The following is a 23,162-nucleotide window of genomic DNA, read 5'->3' on the forward strand; positions in this document are numbered from 1 at the left end:
CCAACATCGCCACAACAGCCAGAGAGACGCCTCCGATTAAAACCGGATTTTCAAGTACATCGAAGTTGATAGTCGCAACCCGTTCGCCTTTTGACTGCACGCAACAACAAAAATCAGCGCGTAGCGTTGAGAATTAATCAAACATTCGTTTAACTGTCACGCGACGAACATTACTCTCAGCTGGTGTGGGGAAGTGCTGCCCTCTCAGCGGTAGTTCTGCGATGTCTGATTCCGTGGCCCATTCACTTCACAAGATGAGGAGGTTGCGCTGCTCTGCGTAAGAGATCCGAATGGAGACTTTGTCTCAGAACATGACGTCGACAACGCAGTCGTGTTAAAATTGGAGGGGGGGGATTTTTTGTTAGTGTGTGGTTCCTAGATCTTTCTCCACTTGTTATCGTTAAACATCGTTGTGCCAAGGCTCTGTCTTCTGCGGCTTCTAATCTGCTCCTTGGGCTTCCTCTTTTCTCTCTTCTCTGTCTGTTTCCATTGCAACAGTTTCTATATTATGTTCACCACCTAGCCTGACATACAGGAGGTCATGGGTTCCCCTGTATATTTGGAGTTTGCGTGTCTCTCTCCGCATGGTCGCGTGGATTTTTCTCCGGCTCCTCCAGTTTTTCCCTCCGCATTTAGAATGAAAACGCGTTTAGAGTATTTGACTGCTGTAAATTTCCACGTGACGATAAGCCACTTCGTTGACCTATCGTTTGTGGCCAGGTCACGTCTGAAAAATAGCTATAATAGCTCATTCGGTACTTACCTGGTGAATTCGTTTTTTTAATGATCACGTGAATTTTTCTCCGGGTCCTCCGGTTTTTCCCTCCACATTTAGAATGAACACGCGTTTAGAGTATTTGACTGCCGTACATTTCCACGTGTTGATAAGCCACTTCGTTGACTTATCCATGTGTGGCCAGGTCGCTTCTGAAAAATAGCTATCAAAGCTCGGTGGGTAATTACCTGAAAAAAATTGTTGTTTTAGTTTACTACGCGTTATTCATTCTTAGTAGATACCCCACCAATCCTGCCCCCTTCTTCTCGACAATAAGCCTCGCTGCCTGCTCCCTCTTCCTCTTTCTGACCTCTTCCAGGCCCCCCCCCCCCCCACCGCGTGCTGTTTGCCCAGCACTGGTGGATTTGTTGCCCCCCAGAGTCATCTTTCGTGGAAACGGCGACTTGTTCCACGTCGATTTGTCGTCTACAACACAAGTCGTAGCCTTGCGTAAGAAAGAGAGAGAGGTGCGGCGCGCGTCTGTTTATTCATAGATAAGGCGGCGGAAATGGCAGGTTAAAGTTATCGAGGCGTGAGGTGTTAACCACCGACTGGTGAAGCCTCGCTGGCAGGCGAGAGGGGCGTTGCTGGTTATGTAACGCGCTTATCCCGTCGTTGTGCAATGTTCAGTCCGTGAACAGAGCGTGCAAGTTCAGTGGGTCTCTCCACACGCGCCTTATCGCCATCGGCTCGCGGAGTTCTCTTTACGGCTCGTTGGGTAGGAACATGTTGGTGCCGAATGTAAAACACAGCCTAAGTTGTTGCGCCACAAAAAAATAACTCGAAATAATCGTGTCGTTATGGACAATATAAAAAACACTGGTCAAAAAAAACAAAATTCTGGCCTGGAATTTTGCAGCTGTTCTACACTAATTTCAGGGTGCTGATTCCAAATCTGATCTCAGATTTGCTCTATCACATCTCATTTGTATGCTATCGGCATACCCCATTTTCATTGATTTTACCCGAAATTAACTCTGTCACTTATGACTGCAAGTTGTTGCGAGTCAGTGACTACTTTAGTGTTAAAATATGGTGCTGTATTTTTAGGATAGTGTGTTTATAATATAATTTTATACAGATATCCACATTTATTTAATATTTTTCTTCTGCAGTTTTTATTGAAAATGCAATATTTGATATCTCAAAAACCTTATGTGATACACAAAAACTGATGCCAGATTTGGAATCAGCACCCCAAAATTACCTTTAAAACGTTGGAATACCTTATGCCAGAAAAAGTGTGTTGACCAGTGTAATAGAATAAATAAGCGACGTCTCCTCTCGTGTGCATTGTCCGTCTTCGTCTTCTTCCACGCGTTTGTCCCACTTGTGTGGGCTCCCGCTGTCCTTGCGAACCTTCTCCACTGCTGCCTTGTGCTGCGCCATCTCTCGTTCCGGGCCACCGTGTCCCATCGCATCGCATCGCCCCCCCCCCCTCACCTCTTCTTCCGCCTTCCTCTTGATCTCTTTCCTTTCACTTGCATCACTTGCACCTTCTGACCCACATAATGTTGCTGCTGTCTCTCCGCATGACCGAACCACACCAGAGCCTTTTCTCTCTCTCATCTTCTCTGTGATGTCTACTGCCTTGAGTCTTCCTCTCACTTCTTTATCTCACCCTGTCGTTGCTTGTTGAACCCAACATCCACCGCGACATCCTCATCTCTGTGACTGCCATGGCTTGGTCCTCCCTCTTTCTTGTGCCCCAGCACTCGGCCCCATACAGCAGCGCCGGTCTCACCACCGTCTTGGACACGTTTCCCTTCGACCAAACTGAAACCCTCTTATCGCACACCACACCCGCCATCCAGCCCTTGTTCTTGTTCTCATCTCTCCTTCCAGTGACCCATCAGCAACCACATCGTTGCACCCAGGCACTTCAACTCGCTCGTCTTCATTAAGTGGTTATTTACAAATTGCAAACCTCCATAATTTCCACTGAAATTTGCCACCATATACTGTACTGTCTTTGTCCGACTGATCCATCAACCCATTCCCTTCAATAATTTGCACCCAGATCTTCAAATCATCTTCCACTACCCCTCTGCTTTCACCGCATAGCACAATGTCGCCTGCAAAGAGCGTACACCACTATCTGTCTCTCGACGTGCAAAAAACATATCAAATTTATTTTTAGACAAAGCATCGGACCCATATGTCAGAGAGAGGCTCTTTGCCAATAACCTGTGGCAGTTGAAGCTGCTGATGAGACGCTGTAATTTAGAAACCTGAGTTTCACTTTGTCTCGAAGCAATGCTGATGAAATTCCCCACCCTCAGAAGGCCGTGGCGGGTTGATAGATTGTACAAAATGCTACGAAAAATTACGTGGAGGAGACATTGCTTATTTATTTTGTCATTTATAGTCTCCGAAACGTTGCTATAAATTACGTTTTGAGTTATGTACAATATTACTCGTCTTTACCATTGCGTCGAACTGGCGAGGATCTTGGCTTGCAAGCAAGATGTTACAAGTCCAAACCGCCCCAGAGATTGTTTGTACTGAATCAACGCTGCTCATCGCATGCCCAGAATAATATGGGGGCGGTGGTTTGTGTGTTATTGTTGATGTGGAGAGACAGGTACACCCATAGTCCAGGTTTTTTGGGGGGGTTAGATCGCGTAAATATATAAATGTGTCGTTAAACCCGCCACCACCCGACACAGCCAACGAGTAAGGGTTGTCACGTAAACAGAATGCGCAAATCCATTACTAGAACAGCACTAACCGGTGTGTTGGAGAGCCAAGCCACAACATTTACAATCTGAGTACGACGTTTCGCCAGTAATTACAACCAGCTTTATCAGGCGACAGCCAGGCTTGGCTCTCCAACACACCGGTGTGCTGTACTAGTGACAAATTGGCCACGTTCTGTTTACGTGACAACCCTTACGAGTTGGCTGTGTCGGGTGGTGGCGGGTTTAACGACACATTTATATACTTACGCGATCTAACCCAAAAAACCTCTATTATGTATGAAATTGGTCGCGAAAGCTTCCTACGTGTTAAACAGACAGGTGCATATATGAGCGAGACGTATCATCAGCAAGATGAGATTGGCTTGATGCTCATGGTGTGTTGCGTCTTTAAGATGATGCGCTTAAGTCCGCAGGAGTGTGGGTCTCGTTTCGGCCATGCAGGCACGCGGTGCATAATGCTAAACTGGTGGACACCAAACCGCTTACAAAGGATCCTTGCAGCAGCAAGCAGCCTTACAGTGCAGCAAGCAAGACACTCTCTCTCTCTCTTCACGGTCAGGGTCACAGGTCGACTTGAATGAGTGAGAGTGTACGTGAGTGTGTGTGCGCGCGTGGACTTTGTTGTTTTTTAACGAAAGGAGCCATCTTCGCTTGCAGTTGCGGCCGCCCTATTTAAAATTCGGCATTTCTCATTAGGCTCTTTGAATCGACAGCGCGCAAGAGGTAAAACACATGGCTTTCCGTGTCGCTGCTGTTTGGCGCGTGTGAATCTACGCCCCGACAGCCGCTAATATAGCCACGCCGTTCCTGCTGCTTGCTGCTGCTGCTGCTTGCTTGCTGCTGCTGCTTGTCGAAGCGTGCGATGCTAACGCGAGTCTGACATTCCAAGTCGCGTGCAAGGCCACCCGGTCACGTAAGTGTGTGAGTGTGTGCTGTGCTTTTCAGTGAATGATCGAAGCAACTTATTCATAAATTGAAAATTAAAAACGCGAGCCACGGCAGTGCGATTTTGGCCATGCATTGCATACTATGGAATGATTTCGTAAAAGCATTGAGACGCAGAGTTCTATAGTAACACACATACACAAATAGACTCGTAGAGATACGTAGAGATACATAGAGATACATGAAATATGAGCCAAAGTAGTGTGATCGTGGCCACGTGATTCAAACTATGGGCCATATAGTAAACTCAATGAGACACATAGCAACACATGGACTCATAGATATACATAGAGACCTAAATAGACACACATAGATACATATAGACACATAGAGATGCATTAACGATTGCCTAATTAGTGTGATTTTGCCCATGCAACTCAAACTATGGACCATATGGTAAACCGCACCTCCGATTAGCACGGTTGGCAATGTACGGTGCGAAAGAAGTTAAACATGCATACATATAAACCACCACAGTCTCTGCTCCTTCAAGGAAGGAATATAAAAACTACACGAACTCTCTCCTCTCCCCTGAAGCCCTCTCGTGGCTAGCAGACCTCAACATTGGCACGCAACTGCCAAACATATTGCCATAGGCAAGAATAGAATCTGTTATGCGCGTCTGAAATTCTAAAGATTATCTGATAATGCTGCTGCTGTGTTGACAGTGTGTGTGCACAAGGACAAGAACAAAAACATAAAAACAAGAACTCAACACGTCCGCCAATAACGCTGTGGCCTGAACAGTAAAACAATATAATAAGTGACGTTTCAGGCAATGGTCATTCTTCATATTTTCTCCCGTTATTTACGTATTCATCTTTTTCGTTTTTGATTTGTTTTTTATATCACCCGTGTATGGGACTGGTTAATTATGCGCAGCATTGTGGCATGCGATTGCACGAATTATGCAAAATAACATGAAATTATGATTATTATTATTTCCAAAGTTTATTCTGGCAAAATTAATTTGGAGCTTTCGTAACTGCAGGAATTACTCTTTGGTTCTTTCGGTAAAGTCACGTATAAAGATAAAATAATAAATTAAATACTAGCATACGACGTTTCGATTGCAACACAAGCAATCATCATCAGGTAGAAATGAAATAGAAACACAAATCTATTGTACTTAGAAATGTAATGTAATACAACAGAGTCGGATAACATAACAGTCAACACCCTACCTGGTTGATTACGTTCTTCCTGAGAATGCTAAATTTGAGAGAGAGATAAAACACAGAACCAGAGACATATAGACAGACATATAAGCAGACAGATATCACAGAGATACATAGAGAGAGAACAAACATACTGTAAATTAAGACATCCCCACAATGCGACAGTGGAAGCAGGGTCAGTGCTGCCTTATGGATGCCAGTTAACGGGGTTCAAACAAAGTCTGCCCCAGGTTCCTCCAAAACCAGCCCCTCCGAGCCCCGGTTGACAACACATGCAGGGCGGATGGCTCCTGGTGCACAAGCAGAGCCAACAGAGTGGCCTGAGACAGGCGGGACCGATAAGTCGGGGACCGATTGCGAGAGTGGCATCTGCCAACTACAGGGTGCTTCAAAACAATGTGAACACTTCTGAGAATTTGCAACAATACGCCTCCTCCAGGCTCTGGAGACCACCTGGAGAAGATCCCAGGCACGCGTTGACAACGATGGCGAGCAAGTGGGTTCTCAGCTAGAATGAGTTGATGGTTTCAGCAGTTGAAATGAGTACACCGCAGTTAGTTGATCGCAATATTGCATGTGGTGGAGTAAGTAAAGTGGAGGTAGTCACATGTAGCACTGTTTGTAGATGGAGCGATGCAATCATCTCGTGCAGGTGCTAGGTGGATTATTACATCTCAGAACTGTGAGAGTTGGCGATGGCATTGCGGAGGTCTTCATCCACCGGCAGTAGATCGATCGATCAATCGATAATGGCTGATAATTATTATGAACCTCAATCATCAACCAATCTTTATTGGACGTGCCTATGTCGCCCTCAACAAAGCAGGCATCAGCGCAACGCGATCGAGAGGCGAGAAACGCAGCGGAACAAAACGTGCGCGGGGGGGGTTCGCGATGCAAGCGCCTCCCAAGGAGTCGGGACGTGACGAGAATTCGCAGGTGACGGAGAAGATGACCGACGACGACGACGATAACGACGAGACGAGGAGGAGGAGGAATCCCGGGCTGTCCGTGGTGGTCGTGCACGGCGGGGCGTGGGCCATCCCGGACGATCTGGCCGAGGCGAGCGTGGCGGGGGTGAAGGGCGCCGCCATGCGAGCCCACGAGCTTCTGTCCCGCGGGGGAGGCAGCGCGCTCGATGCCGTGGAGGCTGCCGTGAAAGCGCTGGAGGACGACGCGGCCTTCGATGCGGGTCTGCGGTGCCGCCACTCTCTCTCTGTGTTCATCGCCGGGGGTATCTGTATTCACGTTGATGACTTAAAGAAAAAAATTACATCTTCTTGGTTCTTTCGGTAAAGTCGCGTGGAAGGGAAATAATAATATAATTAAAAATAAAACATAATAAAATAATTCTCAGGACGTTTCGGCTACAACGCAAGCAGCCATCCTCAGGTGAGGACGGCTGCTTGCGTTGTAGCCGAAAGAACCAAGCAGATGAATCCCTGCAGTCACGAAAGCTTTAAATCGAATTTTTTTTAACAATTTTTTGTTTTACCAGGCAAGGCCCACTGAGCTATATAGCTCGTTTTCAGAAGGGACCTGGGCACAAATGATAGCCCAACGCGCAGTGGCTTATCAAGTGGAAATGTATCGCAGCCAAATGACTATAAACGCATGTTTCTTATTGTGGAGAGGAAATCGGGAGGACCCGGAGAAAAATCCACGCGACCACGGGAAGAGAGACACGCAAACTCAAATTCTACAATAAGCATCAGGGTCGGGATCGAACCCACGACCTTAGGGTTCTATTTTTTTTTTATGCAGGTCCTTCGGCTGTGTCTCGTCGACTAAACGTTGAGCCTCTTTAGTTATAAATGTCCGATTAGAACAGTTGGCTACGTACGGTGCACAAGAAGTTCAACTACATATATCCATAGGTTGGAGCCTCTTATGTCGAGGCCAATATTACAGCAAAAAAAAAATGCGTTTATGACCGTGCAACTCGCCTCCCAGGCCATGGCTCGGTGCTGACGGAGGCTGGCGAGGTGGAGATGGACGCGCTCATGATGGACGGGAGGACGCTGCGCCTGGGCTCCGTGTCGTGCGTGCAAGGGGTGGCGAACCCGGTCAGCCTGGCCCGCGCGGTCATGGAGAAGGTGCGGTGATGGACAGGAGGCAGAGCCCCGTGTGTGCGTTCTTGTGCACCCGGTGACTCGACGGCAGAGCGAGCTGCTCCAAATCGAAACTATACTATACTGAACTTTTTATTATATTTTACCAGCCCACTGAGCTATATCGCTATTTTTCAGAAGTGACCTTGCTACAATTAATAGCTCAACGAAGTGACTTATCATCATGTGGAAATGTATAGCAGCCAAATACTCGAAACGCATGTTGACCCGCAGAAGAATCCACGCGACCACGGGGAGAACATGCAAATTACAAACATACAACCTTCAGGGTCAGGATTGAACCCATGACCTCGCGTATGCCAGGTGAGATAGTTAACATCTGCGGCGCCCAATCAAAAGGTTGCGAGATCAAACATTGCTTGTTGGTTGGAAATATTACTTTATGGGGAAGTCAACAATGGTTTCCCTCGGAATAGACTCTCCTCCACCATGGGAATGTGGAATTTCCACCACTGGCTCATCACCGATCCCCTCTTGTGTATTTTCAAGTACTATATATATATGAGTAGTTTTAGTCGGTGAGAGTTGACCCGTGTGTAGGTAAGCTTAGGGAAAAATAAGCGTTCCCAGTCCATCGGCAATCAGCTGCAAATGATTGGTAGCAGTAATGAATGAATGTATATTAAACTTCTTTTGCACCGTACGTAGCCCACCGTGCTAAACAGTGATTTCACCTTGGAGATGCGCGGCTTAGCCTGTAGGATTATGGCCATTCAACTGCTCCCAAACAACATTTCAGGATTTCTACATGAAAAGCGAACGCCATATTTTTCAAAATTCAACCTTTAAAAAATACCAAATGCCTCCCCGACCGTCGGTTGCTTATGTGGGGGGGAGGGGGAGGAGGAGAGGGAAAGGATTGGGGGTGGGGGGGGGGACATTCAGGATTTTCAGCTCGGGTTGCTCGGCGATTGAATTCCTCGTCGCCACGTCACCCTGAAGGTCGCGTTAAAGACATCGCCCGGCTCCAAATCGGGCGATCGGAGCACGCGTGACCTCGCGAAGGTCGAATTTAAATTTGAGCCGCCGAGCCCACGCCCAGTTTTCATGAAGCCCAAAGGATCCTGAGCGACAAACGCCGCTCCCAGTTCCCGCAACCCAACAGCCGAGCAGTTTACACACTGCATCACGTTCACACGCCAGCATTCGTAGATAAAATAATAACAATAATATACAGCCCCTTGGTTTAATCCATCGCTTGACGAAGGCCTCCCTATGCTATAGCAGCCATGTCACCGTGCTGGTCAGTGCAGGTTATTTAATTGGGGGGGGGGGGGGGATATCTCTCGCCACCGATGTTAGCCGTGGTCAGGAATTTAACTCCTTTTGGCGGGTTCACAGTGCAGTGCGCTAACCATTATTGTGCCTTCGCTCCCACTCGTACATGTGGACATGACGCGCGCTATGCACAACAACAAAATGTGCATTTGTAGATACGTGGGGGAGAGCAAGGAGCAAGCGGGTAGCGCTGCACTGCGCTACGGACACGGCAAACATGAGTTCAAATCGTGGCCACTGCTTGATGTCAAGTGACAACCGAGCCGTGTCCCCGAGCTGTCCGGCATGGTGAGGTCTGGTTAAACGAACCCCTACAATCCGGGCAGTGTGCGTAGGCCCTCATCCACCAGTGGATCGATGCGTACCTCTGTGTGTGAAGATACCTGTCCTGGTGTAACGGTCATCAGCGCCCTGGACTTGCAATCCAGAGGTCGCCGGTTCGATTCCATCTTCCAGGCTCGGTAGTTGAAACGATGAGCCAAGTATTTTTTAAATCACCCCCACCCCCACCTCCTCCATCCACCAGCAGTGTAAGAGGGCACGCCACGGTGAGGCAGTCAATCGGAACGTCACGTGTGATGGGGTAAAGCATCGGCAATCCCAAGATGCTTGGCCAGCGTGAAAGAGGAGACCAAATATCCCCCGAGAGCTACATGCGTCTGTCAGGTCTAAATGCGTTTGTATCGTTGCTAATACTGTGCTGTATGTACGTTGAATTTCTTTCGCACCGTACGTAGCCTACCATGTTTATCGGAGCTGCGGGGGGAGGACAGCAAGCTAAAGACAAAAAGCAGTTTTGAAGAAATCAGTTTTCAATCGAGATTTAAAAGTGCATAGTTGCAGTGTCTTCCTAATAACGGAAGAAAGAGCGTTCCAGACGGCCGCAGAAGCGCATCTGAAAGCGCGCGTCGCAGTGACCGTCTTTGTTCGATGGCTAGCCAAAAGCGGCTGCGAGGATGACCGGAGTTCCCGCGATTGGTTTAGCGGTCGGCACACTGAACTTGCACTCCAGAGGTCACCAGTTCGCTCTCCCACCACGACAGGTGAAACAACGGCGCAAGTTTCGTAAATGCCCCCCACTGCCTCTGTTTGCCCAAGCGGTATAAATGGGTTCACCCCAGCTAGTCGAGCGACAGCTGACTAGCAGATCGCGCGTGGTGGAGTTTAAAGTGTGGGCCCACACGCCACCTCTTCCAACAACTTCCTGCCAATGTTGGTGGAAGAGGAAACCAAAAATGCCACTTTAGAGTTCCCTCCGGTGGAGGTAGGGCCCTTTCCGCCAGCAAGAAGCAGTTGCAGGAGACCCTCACTGAGTCCTCCTCCACCTCTCATCGTTCATCATGAAGGTTTGTGTTGGGTTAGATCGCGTAAATATAAATGTGTCGTTAACCCACCACCACCAGACCTCACGCCAATTCTCACAATCGCCTGATGAAGCTGGTTGTAATCACCGGCGAAACATCGTACTCGAATTATAAGTGTTGTGCGTTTATTCTCCAACATATTCTTAGGACTGTTTTCTTGTAATTTCTCTTACTTGATACAGCAAGCGTGCTGTGACAGTTCCACCTGAAGACGGAAGTTTGTGTTGCCTCCGAAACGTCGTGATTTTTATTTTATTTTTATTTTACTTTTATTAATTCTAATTTTTTACCTACGTGACTTTACCGGGAAAAAAACCTAAGAATATGAATCCTTGCAGTCACGAAAGCTTCAAATCTAGAATTATTCTCCAACACACCGGTGTGCTGTAGTAACGAATTGGCACATTTTGTTTACGTGACAGACCTTACTAATCGGCTGTGTCAGGTGGTGGTGGGTTAACGTCACATTCATATTTACGCAATCTAACCCAAAACGAAATCTTCTTGGTTCTTTCGGTAAAGTCACGTAGAAGGGAAGTAATACAATAATAAAAATATAAAACAATAAAATAATTCTTACGACGTTTCGGCCACAACGCAAGCAGCCGTCCTCAGGTGAAGAATGAAACACCACCAAGTTTGGAGCGTATATTTAAGCTGGGTTGAAGGGGGGAAGAAGAGCGCCTTGACAAAATAATTTGCATATCAAGAGGAATTTAGCATATTTATTTAGCATATTTATTAAAACGAAATCTTTGCTACACGAATGACATCGGTTGGCGCAAGCCTGCTACACGTTAAACCGACCTCTCATCGTCGTCATCGTCCCGTGTCGGTGCGACAAACCACGCTGCAGACGGAGCACGCCATGCTGACGGCGGCGGGGGCCGCGCGCTTCGCCGAGGCGCTGGGGGTGGCGCGCGTGCCCCAGCGCGAGCTCGTGACGGAGGCGGCGCGCTCCGAGTGGGAGCGCTACCGGCGCTACCGCCACGCCGTGCGGGCGCTCTTCAGCTCGGAGCGGTGCGTCGCGCGCGGTCACACACGGACGACGCCCGTGGACAAAGATAAAAAATTAACCCGTAAAAACAAAGTTTTTCACTATAAATCCTTTATATGCGTGGCATCGGTTTTATTTTATTATTCATTTCTGTTTTTCTTGAGTAAGAGTTTCATTTTTATCACATTGGTATTTTAAATTAAATATGCATTTTTTTTTTGTTCCTAGAAAGTGGAAAATTTAGGAAAATTTTTTTCACGAAAATAAATTGTCACGCACAACGAGTCTGTGTGCAAAATATCAGCTCGGTTGGATCACGGGAAGTGGGTTAAAAAACGACCGAAAGATTAGCACGGTCGTAAGCACGCAAGCAAGCAAGCAAGTTAACTTAATATAAAGGATTTTAAAAATATCCCCCGTATAATTCTAGATTTGAAGTATTCATGACTGCAAGGATTCATATTCTTAGGGGTTTTTTTCGGTAAAGTCACGTAGGTAAAAAATTTAAATAATAAAAGTCAAATTAAAATAAAATAAAAATCACGACTTTTCGGAGGCAACACAAGCTTCCGTCTTCAGGTGGAACCGTCACAGCACGATTGGGTGTCTTGTATGTTGCTGTACTTCCCCCGCACCTTTGATAAGCACGTTTAGCAACGTACAGCACGAAAGAAGTTCAACATACATTTACACGTGTACAATATGTTTTTTTATATATAAATGCGTGTGTTTATGTGTGTTTGTAAAGCGGCTGTCTGTCCGCAGGGCCCACGACACTGTGGGTGCGGTGGCCCTGGACGCGCGGGGTGACGTGGCGTGTGCCACCTCCACAGGGGGCATCACCAACAAGATGCCCGGTCGCGTCGGAGACAGCCCCATTGTGGGTACGTACGTACGTTGAGCTTCTTTCGCACCGTACGTAGCCATCCGTGCTAATCGGAGGTGCGGGGGGAAGGACAACAAACTAAAGACAAAAAGCAGTTCTAAAAAAAATGTCTTGGTTTCAATCTAGATGATGGTTTAAAAGTGCATGGCTCCGAGTGGCGTCCTAACATCGGGAGGAAGATTGTTCAGGACGGCCGCAGAAGCGCGTCTGAAAGCGCACGATGTGGCGACCGTCTTTGTTCGAAAGGTTAGCCAAGAATTAAATATCGTAGTACTCTACCGTGCGCATGCAGTGGTGCACGCAGATGCACGTTTCACAGGAGACATTACTGTATTCTATACGTATATAAGTTTTGCTGGCTGGCTGGCTGGCTGCGTGTTGTCTATTACTTTTCTCTTACTATCCTATCCCCTGTAACGGTGACGTCCAAAGAACGGTCACGTCCGGAGGGAGGGATGGACGCACGGACGGTTACGTCCAAAGAACGTGCAATGTTGCCAGTAAAACATTAACACAGCTGCTGAGCTGTCAAGTTAGGGAAAAAAAACGTATTTCCAACTTGGTAGGAAAACAATTGTAACTATTAACTTTTGCAAATTATGTTTCTGTTTCAAAGGAAACACTCCAGTGCCTCCAGTACTGGTTGCTTATTGGGCAGTCAATTAGATCACGCACACTTTTTATTTTACAATTGAGACGATTATAAGTAACGGGCGTCGATAAATATCAGGGGGCAATTGCCCCTTTTGCAACCCACCACCAATAGATTATGGAGCCGATCTAAAGCTTGTGGAGTTGAGCAGTCTCCAGTACAATACCCTCCACCTCCTACCACCTTGTCCGTCACATGCCACTATTCGGCAATGTCTCACTACCACTGCAGTTAATGCAATGTAGCACCCCCCCCCCCTTAATGTCAGAGGCGTGTCCGTAATCAAGGCGAACGATATCATCCCTGATTGTGCGCCCAAGTGTGGTGAGGATTTCCCCTCGTGTAGTTAGCAATTCACAAGTACTGCAATTAACTAATTACGTGGGACGCAAAGCTGCCGAATGTTATATTCAAACAAAAATTATACATATCAAGAGAAATTTCCTGCTTAGTTGATTTCAGATGCAATTATCTCTGCGATGTGTTTTCCGCCTTTATAGGCTAATTGGGAGATATTTTGTCTATGTGTATGTTGTGCAGTACAATCACGCGGAGACGGGGAATACTATAAGGGCTGTTGGCGTTTATTAAAACACTCTCACACTCGGCATCCTACACTCACACCAGTGTAGGGGCACTCTCTCTCGGTCCTTCACCCGAACACTGAATAACTATTTGGACCCTACCCTCGGCTATCCTTTTGGCTCTCTCACTCATCAGCCCAGAGCGGGGGATCAGCCAACACCTCTCCACGACGAGGAGAGACCCCCACTCCAGCCGGTCCTTACCCTGGCTCCCCACGACGACCACGCCCCCGTCACGGGGTCCCTCTTAAGAACCCTTTGGGTGGCTCCTCCCCCCCAGCTCGGCTCCGCCCATGTTCCCGAAAGTGCTTTCCGAAAGCCCCTTGCGTAACCCGCGACGTTACGTCACCCTTGGCCCCGCATGACCCTCAACCCGCTCGCAACTCCTTCCGCTCGCCCCCTAATTGGTGACTGACAATACTCCTCTACATATGTATATAACACATTCCTGCGGAGGAAGCTGGTAGGAACGTTGGGTTGCTCGGTCAATGGCCAGGGTCAACGGCGGCGTGGTGTATTCCGCAAATATGGCCGACTGTGAGGGCAGGCACAAGCCGGCGTGAGTAGGTTAAACGTTGAGTTGTATAGGGGCACCACGGGGTGACCAGCCCCTCCCCACCCAGCCCCACCCCTCCCACCCCCCACCCAGCCCCACCCTCCCCATCCAGCCCCTCCCCACCCTCCCCACCCAGCCCCTCCCCACCCTCCCCTCTCCACCCAGACCCACCCCTCCCATTTTTGGATGCACGACGGACGGACACAATGATCCCCTGTGGACTGGTGTAACCAGGAGGTTCCTACCAGTATGAGTATGTGTATCGTTGTGTATCTGTGTGCATATCTGCATGTATATCTGCGTATAGTCATCGCTGGGCACTGATGGCTAACGCACGTGGCCTTTAATCCCATTACTCTTGGAGCCGAGGGATGGTGGATCACACGCAGATGTCGTGAAACTCTCTTGCCGTGGGTGTCGATGAGGTGCCATACCCTGGCTCGCCAGCAGAAGGTGGTAAAATTAAATGTGGACTAATCTCCATCTTTTCCATCTGTATGGGGATTGAGTGTTGACCCCTCACACACGTGGGTTTTTCTCCAGGTGCCCCGATTTCCTCGCACGTGTATAAACACTCATTAATTGACTGAAAACACAAAAAAATCACCACCACCTCTTCCCAGGAGGGGCTGGGTGGGGAGGGGAGGGTGGGGAGGGGCTGGGTGGGGAGGGTGGGGAGGGGCTGGGTGGGGAGGGTGGGGCTGGGTGGGGCTGGGAGGGGTGGGGCTGGGTGGGGAGGGGCTGGTCACCCCGTGGTGCCCTTATAAAACTCAACGTTTAACCTACTCACGCCGGCTTGTGCCCACCCTCACAGTCGGCCATATTTGCGGAATACACCACGCCGCCGGTGACCTTGGCCATTGACCGCGCAACCCAACGTTCCTACCAGCTCCCTCCGCAGGAATGTGTTGATGACATCCGTGTGTGGTGTCTGTGCAAGGGTGCGGTAGTGGGGAGCGGTGGCATTGCGGTGATCGCACCGCTCTACGAGCCCGGCGACGCGAGTTCAATTCCCGCCCAACGGCAAATACCAGCGACGATTATATTATCTGGACCAGTTCTGGGCATCCTCTAGGTCGACTCAGCCTCAAATGAGAACCTGGTGCCATATGCAAAACATCGCCACTGGGGAGATAAAGACGGCCGGGCATAGGGTCGGCTACCTACCCCCCACCCCGTGTGCCGGGCCGGTCTTCATCGGTGCTATTCGCTAACGCCGTTTGCCCCCCAGCAGCCTGCGTTTGTCTTTGTGCAAAGGGTGCGGAGGGTACGCGGATAACGCTGTGGGCGCCGTTTCCACCACCGGGCACGGAGAGTCGATCATGAAGGTCACGCTGGCGCGACTCATCCTGTTCCACATGGAGGCCGGTGCGTGGCGTGTGCGTTTGTGTGCGTTTGCGTGCGACCGCGTGCGAAATTGCGTGTGAGAACGATTGTTTAAGGCCGCTTTATACATTTCAATTACCATTACATTACAGCAGCAGCACCAGCAACAACTGATTGCCAATTCACTGCATTGCATAATATATATCATAATATGAGTAAATAACGCACTGACGTTTTTGTTACTTTTCCTCATACAGCACGACGTCGCATATCCAACTCACTGGAGACAGATGTAGGCGGATAACCGAAAATAACATGCGTGGAAAATTACAGGGCGCATGCATGTGTGTTGAACTTCTTTCAGCGACACAAACGTGCGTACAAATCGGTCATTGGGCAAACATATCGTGCGAGCCACTTTCGACGTGGGAACATACCTTTCGACAGAGTGAAAGTAACATGAGATTAGGAACACGTGCGTCAGATTTGCGGACGTCTTATCGAAGGTGAAAGCTGCACCTTGCATAAGCACTGCACTGGGTGTGGGCGGTTAATTGATCAGGGCGGATATGTGACGGTCGGATCCGTGACATTGCATTTTTCAATCATGATTTGAAGCTTTCGTGACTGCAGGAAGCCATACTCTTTGGTTCTTTCGGGAAAGTCACGTAGGTATAAAATAAAATAGATCACGACGTTTTGGGCGCAACAAAAGCGTCCGTCATCAGCTGGGAAAGCATGATCTGCTGCTGATGCAAACTGTAAAAACAGACTTTACCGAAAGAACCAAAGAGTATTGCATTTTTTTTATTTAAATCTTTGATTACTTTTTTCTAAACTTCTTCGTGGGGTTTAAAAAAAATATTTTTATATTTGTTTAGGTTATTGGCTAAATTAGTTCCGTTCCTTGCCTAGATTTCCACTTCGATTTAAAGCTTATTTTATTATGTTTTATTTTTATTATTTTATTACTTCCCTTTTACGTGACTTTACCGAAAAAAACCAAGAAGATAGATTTCCACTGTCTGGAAATCTGCTTCGGCTTGGCTTCGAAAGCCTGATGCATTGCGTGACCCCGTAGCGGTGACGAGTGACCCCTAGCGGCACGGGCTGGTACAGCTCACACCTTGCTATTCTCAAACATTGACAGCACAAATTCATTAAGTTTGCGTTCATTTAGTTGTTGTTTTTTTAAACCAGGTGTAGTCCACCAAAAGACGACCAGGATCGAGTCTCGTTTGCGAGAGTGCACCTGGGCCACCAAAATTGAGGACGGATAGAAAAAAAAGTACGGCAATTATGCAAATAAAAATCAAGAGCTAAAACGACAGTGTCACACGATGAATCGAAAACAAAGCAGTGGTAATTAATAGATTTCCCGGAGCGTAATCAAATCAGATTTTTTTAAAAATATATCATCACAACAGAAAAAGAGTGCAGGCGCGGACATCATGGAAGGGAGAAGATCTAACACACACACACAGAGATCCAAACAACTTTCCCCGTGTAGCTTCAAGACCGCAGGTGCAAGTTTCCATTCGAGATCACTTCCTAAAGCCGGTGTGGCCAGAAACCACGCCCGGTGACCTTTGTCTCCCCAAATGCTTGACGGTCAACGTACTGCGTCAGGTACTCATTTGAGACTGAGTTGACCTATGGGGGGGGAGGCGAGATAAGGCTTGCCTGCCACCTCTAATGTACAAGAAACTGGGCAGAATAATATCTCGCAATGCCAGAAGACGGGAGAGCTCGCTTGCACGTGCATTGCCTCGAGTGGCGTGCTGTTGCGCGATTGACAAAAACCCGGGACTTTTAACGACACATTTCCCAAAAAAGCTGTCTCAAATTAGATAATGGCCCTGGGGAAAACCAGGACAGGTGGCAACCACAGTTGCCCTGTGCATCACTGGAAAAGTGTTACAAAGTTGCATGCAAGGCAGTTGCCCTTGTTTAAGTTGCCCTGGTGCCTCACCAGTAAACATGCAACGTTGGACGAACGTTGGCATGTAAGTTGGAACCTTTGCTACCCATAGCTTCTAAAACAAAACCCTAAGGTTCAACACTGTTTTGCTTCTGAGGTCTGATAGGATCGGCACATTCCATGTGGTTTTGGACATCAGCCTCCTACAGTATTCGCAAATATTACTGTGGTCGACTCGAGTTGGCAGTCCATGGAATTTACCGTAATCTCCAGATGAAAAGCCACCGCAGAAAGTAAGCCGCACCCCAAACGAGTGCCCAAGTGTCAATACGGTTAACCAAATCTGGTCTCACACACACACACACACACCTACCAGATTATAAGACGCATCCCCAAACATTACTCTAAAATCCTGGGAGGGACAAAAGTACGACTTACAATCCGGAGAATACGGTAGGTGCAAGTATGAGCGTGGCGCGCTACCTGGATGGAAAGGAGAATGCGCCCAACGAATCGTCACGCAGTTTCACGTGACTTTTACCGTGGAAAAAAAAAATCTACCAAACCGACCACCGCCAGCAGCACCGAACGCATGCATGCACCCGCGGTATGGCAAGGTCGTCCCAAGGTGCCCACTGACAGCCTCACAACGACCAAGTGCCGTCCCCCTACCCCACCAACACTTCCCTTGCATGCGATAAAGTGCGTTAGCAAGCGCCTATGAAGGCTGACTCTGCATATGAAGCAAGGTGGAGTGACGCCACTGCCGTCAGCCGCTCACTCGTCCACAACAGAAGATGCCCCGACAATTTTCCAGCGGTGCCGTGCATTTCACAGGGTTCGAGTCCATGTCGCGCTACAAATTGGCATGGAACACAAACGGTTGCACGATAAATGACACACGTCCACGGCATGATGGTTGCTCAAAAAGCCAAGAGGCCAATGGACTTAAACACTTTTTTTTATGTGGAGGCACCGGTGGGAGTTCTCCTTATTTGTGATTTTACGAAATATAACAAAGATCAATTGTTGAGTCTCGCACACCGTTCGGCTAAGCGTTTCGAGTTGAGCTCCTGTTCAGGTTGATAAATACATACGCACAATGACGAAGATTACTCATTTAACCTGGCAGACCATATGGGCCGGTGCTCTTAGTGAGCACCTATTAACTATTTAATTTTACCAGGTAAGGCCCACAGAGCTATATAGTTATTTTTTCAGAAGCGACCTGGCCACACATGATAGCACAAGAAGTGGCTTATCATATGGAAATGTTTAGCAGCCAAATACTATAAGCTCATGTTTTTAAATGTGGAGGGAAAACCAAGGGACCCGGAGTAAAAGTCCACGCGACCACGGGGAGAGAGACACGCAAACTCCAAATATACAACAGGCATCAGGGTCGGGATCAAACCCACGGCCTCCTGTATACCAGGTGAGGTAGTTAACATCTCCGAGCCACCGTGATGATGATGAGAGAGAGACACGCAAACTCCAAATATACAGGCATCAGGGTCGGGATCAAACCCACGACCTCCTGTATACCAGGTGAGGTAGTTAACATCTAGCCACCGTGGCACCCTATTATTGTGGACACGTAAAACAAAGTGGTGCGGTATTCATCATACCCTGCCACCTTTGTCTCCCCAGTATAGTACTGGGGAACGGTTGTTCACACACTTGCGCAACAAACTCAGAAACCCAGACTCAATCTCCAGCCAGAGTACACGGCATCAGTGGATGAACTATGCACGCTAATCGTGTGAAGTTTTACTAGCATGGAATGCACTTGCATGCCAGCTTTGGTGTGCATGCGCCCTGTAAATGATTATCAACTATAGAAACTTGAATTATCTTACCTACTGTCACTAATTTTACTGTACAAAAATAATTCCCTGGTGTCTTGAGTGCGGCTCGCTGAGCTTTGGACACTTCAATGACAATCCTGACACAGAACTTGTCCTGACCTTCACCGGGGTCAAATCAGCCTTAAATTGTGATTACCTGTAGTGGTGTGTAAAAAAAAAACCCCCACACGCACACATTTACCTGCACAACCCGTAGAGGTATGGCACTGTGCTCATAATTTTCCACTGGCTGTTTCTCGAGCCTGATAATCCCCAAGGTCATCTCAGCCTGAAATGATTTACCTGTTGCGGTATAAAAAAAACACAAAGATCCCCAGTATAGCCTTTAACAGACTTTTGAGGCAAGTGCTATTAGCAAGCAACTATGCAGGCTGGAACAGCACACAATGGGGTGCCGTGGCCAGGACCACGCCTAGCCCGCCTTATCTCCCAGTGGCTATGTTTATACATCTTACCAGATACTGATTTGAGGCTGAGTCGACCTAGGGGAGGACCCAAGACCAGTTAAGATAATCGTCACTGGTGTTGGCCATGAGCGGGAATCGAACTCGGGTCGCCAGGTCCGTAGCACGGTGCGCTAAGCACTACACTATCGCTCGCCACGGTGCAATAACCACAACGCCACACACATAGAGCTACCTGCATAATTTTGTAGGGTAGAGTACCGAACATGCAGGTACCTCATTCTGAATGAGATTTGTTTTTTTTGTCCTCTGGCTGTTCTTCCAAAAAAAGTTTCAGATGAGAGATTTCTTTTTTTTTGCCAGAGGCATGCACTCAGCAAATCTTTCAACGATCACATTCGCACCTGTCTCCTGACACAACGCACACAGACCGGGTCGTACACGATAGAACCTGTACGCACAGGGTCCCGGTTGTACGTGCAGCACCACGCGCAAGCAGCCGTATAGAAACAAGACACACGGGGGGGGGGGGGGGGGGGGAAGTGATTACGCAACAGATGGCCTCAATATTCAAAAGAATTGTCGGTGAGGAAAGATCTCAACCAAGACGACGCTGCTCTAGTCGGTCACAAGACCTTTAATTTCTGCCAGTCCACGCGCCAATTTCCCAGTGCTAACTGCTCATGATATTTTCCACAATTTACACGTTGTCGTCTTCTGCTGTCCTCTTCGTCGTGAAAACCTGTAGAAAATCCACATCAATGCCATGCAACGCAACTTGAATTCTTCAAGCACGTAATTATTTGCCGTTGTACATGTGCACGTATGTATGTTGAACTTTTTTTGCACCCCAAGTAACCAACCGTGCTAATCAGAGGTCCAGCCCGTTTGTCAATCCACTTCCAGATGGAGGCCTCCCCATGCCATACGGGCCGTGGAAGGTTATTTGACCATACAGTAAATTTGGCCGTGACGGTCCTACCTGAAGACGGAGACTTGTGTTGCCTCCGAGACGTCGTGATTTAATTTAGTTATTTTTATTCATTATTATTTTCATTTATTATTTTTTTACCTACGTGACTTTACCGAAAAAACCTAAGAATATTTGACCATACTCCACCACGCCGGTGCTGCCCTTGCATCTCAAGATGTGCCCCTTGTGCCCCGACCCAAGGAAAGTCCCCGGATGAGGCGACGGCGCTGGCCCTGAGCCACATGCGTGACCGGGTCGGAGGTCACGGCGGGGCCGTGGTGCTGGGCCGGGACGGGCGCTGGGGGGCTCGCTGCTCCACCGAGCGCATGGCCTGGGCGGCCGTGGCCGCCGGCTCGCTCTACTACGGCCTTCAGCCTGGGGAAGTCCACATCGAGCCTCTCTAGTAAAGCCACCAAACGGTCCGGTTGGGGCCAGGACAGTTCCCCCGGTAGTTGGTTCAGCGGCTTCCCCAAGAAGCTTTTGTGAAAATCGGGATTTTGTCACAGTTTAACATTTGATGGCTTCATGCCCGATGGGTGTTGCAAACTTCTTACAGCGGAAAAGTCGCCAAACAGTGCTCCAGAAGTCGGTGATGGATCTTGTTAGGTTGTTACAAATGCCAATAGACGATTTCACAAGGACTGTATTACACATAATTCGCTGATACAGGATCTTTAATACCTTTAATACACAGATGCAATCACGTCACTAGACAATTAACTAGAAGTATTACTCAAAGTAAACGATGCAGGATATGTATATGCATACTATCCGTGCTATCGGTTCTCTGCCTATATTAAAGTCTCATATCCCCTTTTCCTCTACCGATGACTCACTGCCTCTGTACAACATTATTTGCCCAGTTTTTATACGGCATCTTGAAATGCAATATATTAATCCACATCGTCAAGCGTTGTAGGTATTACCTCCTAGTAATATATAATTTCCCTAGTTTATAGTCACACAATGTATTTGCTGATTAAAAACTTCGCAAAAATATTGCCTGCGGTGCTGCGATAGCATAGAGTAAGAACTTCAGTGTTAACGTACTGTATTTCAAAACTATAATTACCGATTTTCATATCAAATAAAATAACTTGTTACGTTTACAGTTCGTGATGATTTGTTTCGTGCGTTTCCCTGTCAATGGAGTGTTGTGAACATTTCATGGAATCTCGAGAAATATTTAGAGGCAAATCCAGAGAAATCTGAACAAATCCGATTCATACTCGACATGGCTCCCAGTGGCATCCACGTGTTTTCCCAGTTTAAGGATCAATTTTCGAGTGACAGTGAAGTGACTTGAGCTGTGAATGAATTGAGGAATGAGGCAGAGGATTCTTCAGGGTGGTGATTCTTTACTCAATTATGTATTTCATGTGCCATTGAAAAGCAACGTACAAACCATTATAACTGTGCGTTGAGTCTGCTAATCCATTTAGTGGCATCGGGAATTGATTGATGTATCTCCTGCGACGCGAGTTCAATTCCCGCTTACGGCCACCAACAGATAATTATCTGAATCGGTCCCAGGCCTCCTCCTCTCGGTCGACTCAGCCTTAAATGAGTACCTGGTGCGGTGTGTAAACATCACCACTTGGGGGCACAAATGCAGCCGGGCGTGGTGCTGGCCACCCTTGTGTGCTGTGCCGGACTTTATAGGTGCTCACTAACAGCACTTGCCCCAATAGTTTGTTAAAGGCTACACGGGGATCTTTGTTTTTGGATTGGTCTGCATGATGCTGTGCTGCTCCTGGGTACAAAGTTCCCATTCGTTCTCTTCACGGGGCGTTTCAACTACAGCTGCTGCAGTGCTTTGGAGCCATGGGTCACCTGCAGTTATTAGTACATTATTATTCTTGCACAGGTCAGACTTGTCACGGGCCAATGTCCAAGTTAATAATCAATCCCTCCAGTAACATATTCTACAGGCCAGGTGGCACTGTGGTCAGAGCACACGGCTTCTCAATCGGAAAAGGTTACCAGTTAAAATCCTGGTCAGAGGTCAAACCCGGCCCTTCGTACCTTCATCCCTCAGTGGTCAGTATTAATGAGTGCCAGCAAAGTAGAACTCCTCTTATTAGCGACCGTATTATCCGCAACTCCAAGTAACAACGGGAGCTGTAGGGTCTGCAACAAAAAAATGAATTGATAACACCGATCTGTGATGTTCGTAAGAGGAGTTCCGTATAATACGAGAAGTCGCCGGTTCTTGCTTTGACTCACACACGCCATAGGAATGTGGAATGCTCACCAAATAGCTTAGGGCTGCTAACCGGAGAGAAGCACCAGCATGTAATTTATTTTCATGGGAGACTATTTTGACGTGCCTTTTTATAAATATATATTTTTTGTTATTTACCCACACTTTTATCCTGATTTGGGTTATCCATTTGGATCTATTGCCAGGCAGTGCAACCTTTTATGTTCGAGAGAACAGCCCACGGAAGTGGTTATCGCAGAGCTACCTCTAAGATACCTTCACGTGGTATCTCATCCGTATGGTAGAGTGATGCTCCTTCCCAACACCCTGCATATGATAGGAATGAGAATAGGTTTTCCCCTTTTTTCTGGCAACAAACAGGTGTGAAGATGTTAAAACACCAAACTGATACCTATTA

At 47.8% G+C, this 23,162-nt stretch overlaps 1 protein-coding gene across 4 annotated transcripts; it reads left to right on the forward strand.

Moving 5' to 3' along the window:
- Window positions 1–1,401: 1,401 nt before the first annotated feature.
- LOC133352886 (isoaspartyl peptidase/L-asparaginase-like) lies at window positions 1,402–21,629 on the forward strand. 4 transcript variants are annotated; one of them, XM_061568875.1, is made up of 8 exons: window positions 1,402–1,493; window positions 6,424–6,792; window positions 7,554–7,696; window positions 11,231–11,394; window positions 12,137–12,255; window positions 12,384–12,503; window positions 15,307–15,417; window positions 20,743–21,629. In XM_061568875.1, the coding sequence occupies exons 2-8, from the start codon at window positions 6,495–6,497 to the stop codon at window positions 20,943–20,945; spliced, it is 1,158 nt and encodes a 385-aa protein (XP_061424859.1). In that variant the 5' UTR covers window positions 1,402–1,493; window positions 6,424–6,494; the 3' UTR covers window positions 20,946–21,629. The 4 variants fall into 4 exon arrangements, with proteins under 4 accessions (XP_061424859.1, XP_061424860.1, XP_061424858.1 ...); XM_061568876.1 differs by having other exon boundaries at window positions 1,444–1,493; window positions 6,427–6,792; XM_061568874.1 differs by lacking the exon at window positions 1,402–1,493 and adding an exon at window positions 4,081–4,390 and having other exon boundaries at window positions 6,427–6,792.
- The last annotated feature ends 1,533 nt before the right edge of the window (window positions 21,630–23,162 follow it).

This window comes from Lethenteron reissneri, chromosome 42 (genome assembly GCF_015708825.2).
Source record: "Lethenteron reissneri isolate LAM-NWPU_2019-01 chromosome 42, ASM1570882v1, whole genome shotgun sequence".
In the NCBI taxonomy this organism is placed as follows: domain Eukaryota; kingdom Metazoa; phylum Chordata; class Hyperoartia; order Petromyzontiformes; family Petromyzontidae; genus Lethenteron; species Lethenteron reissneri.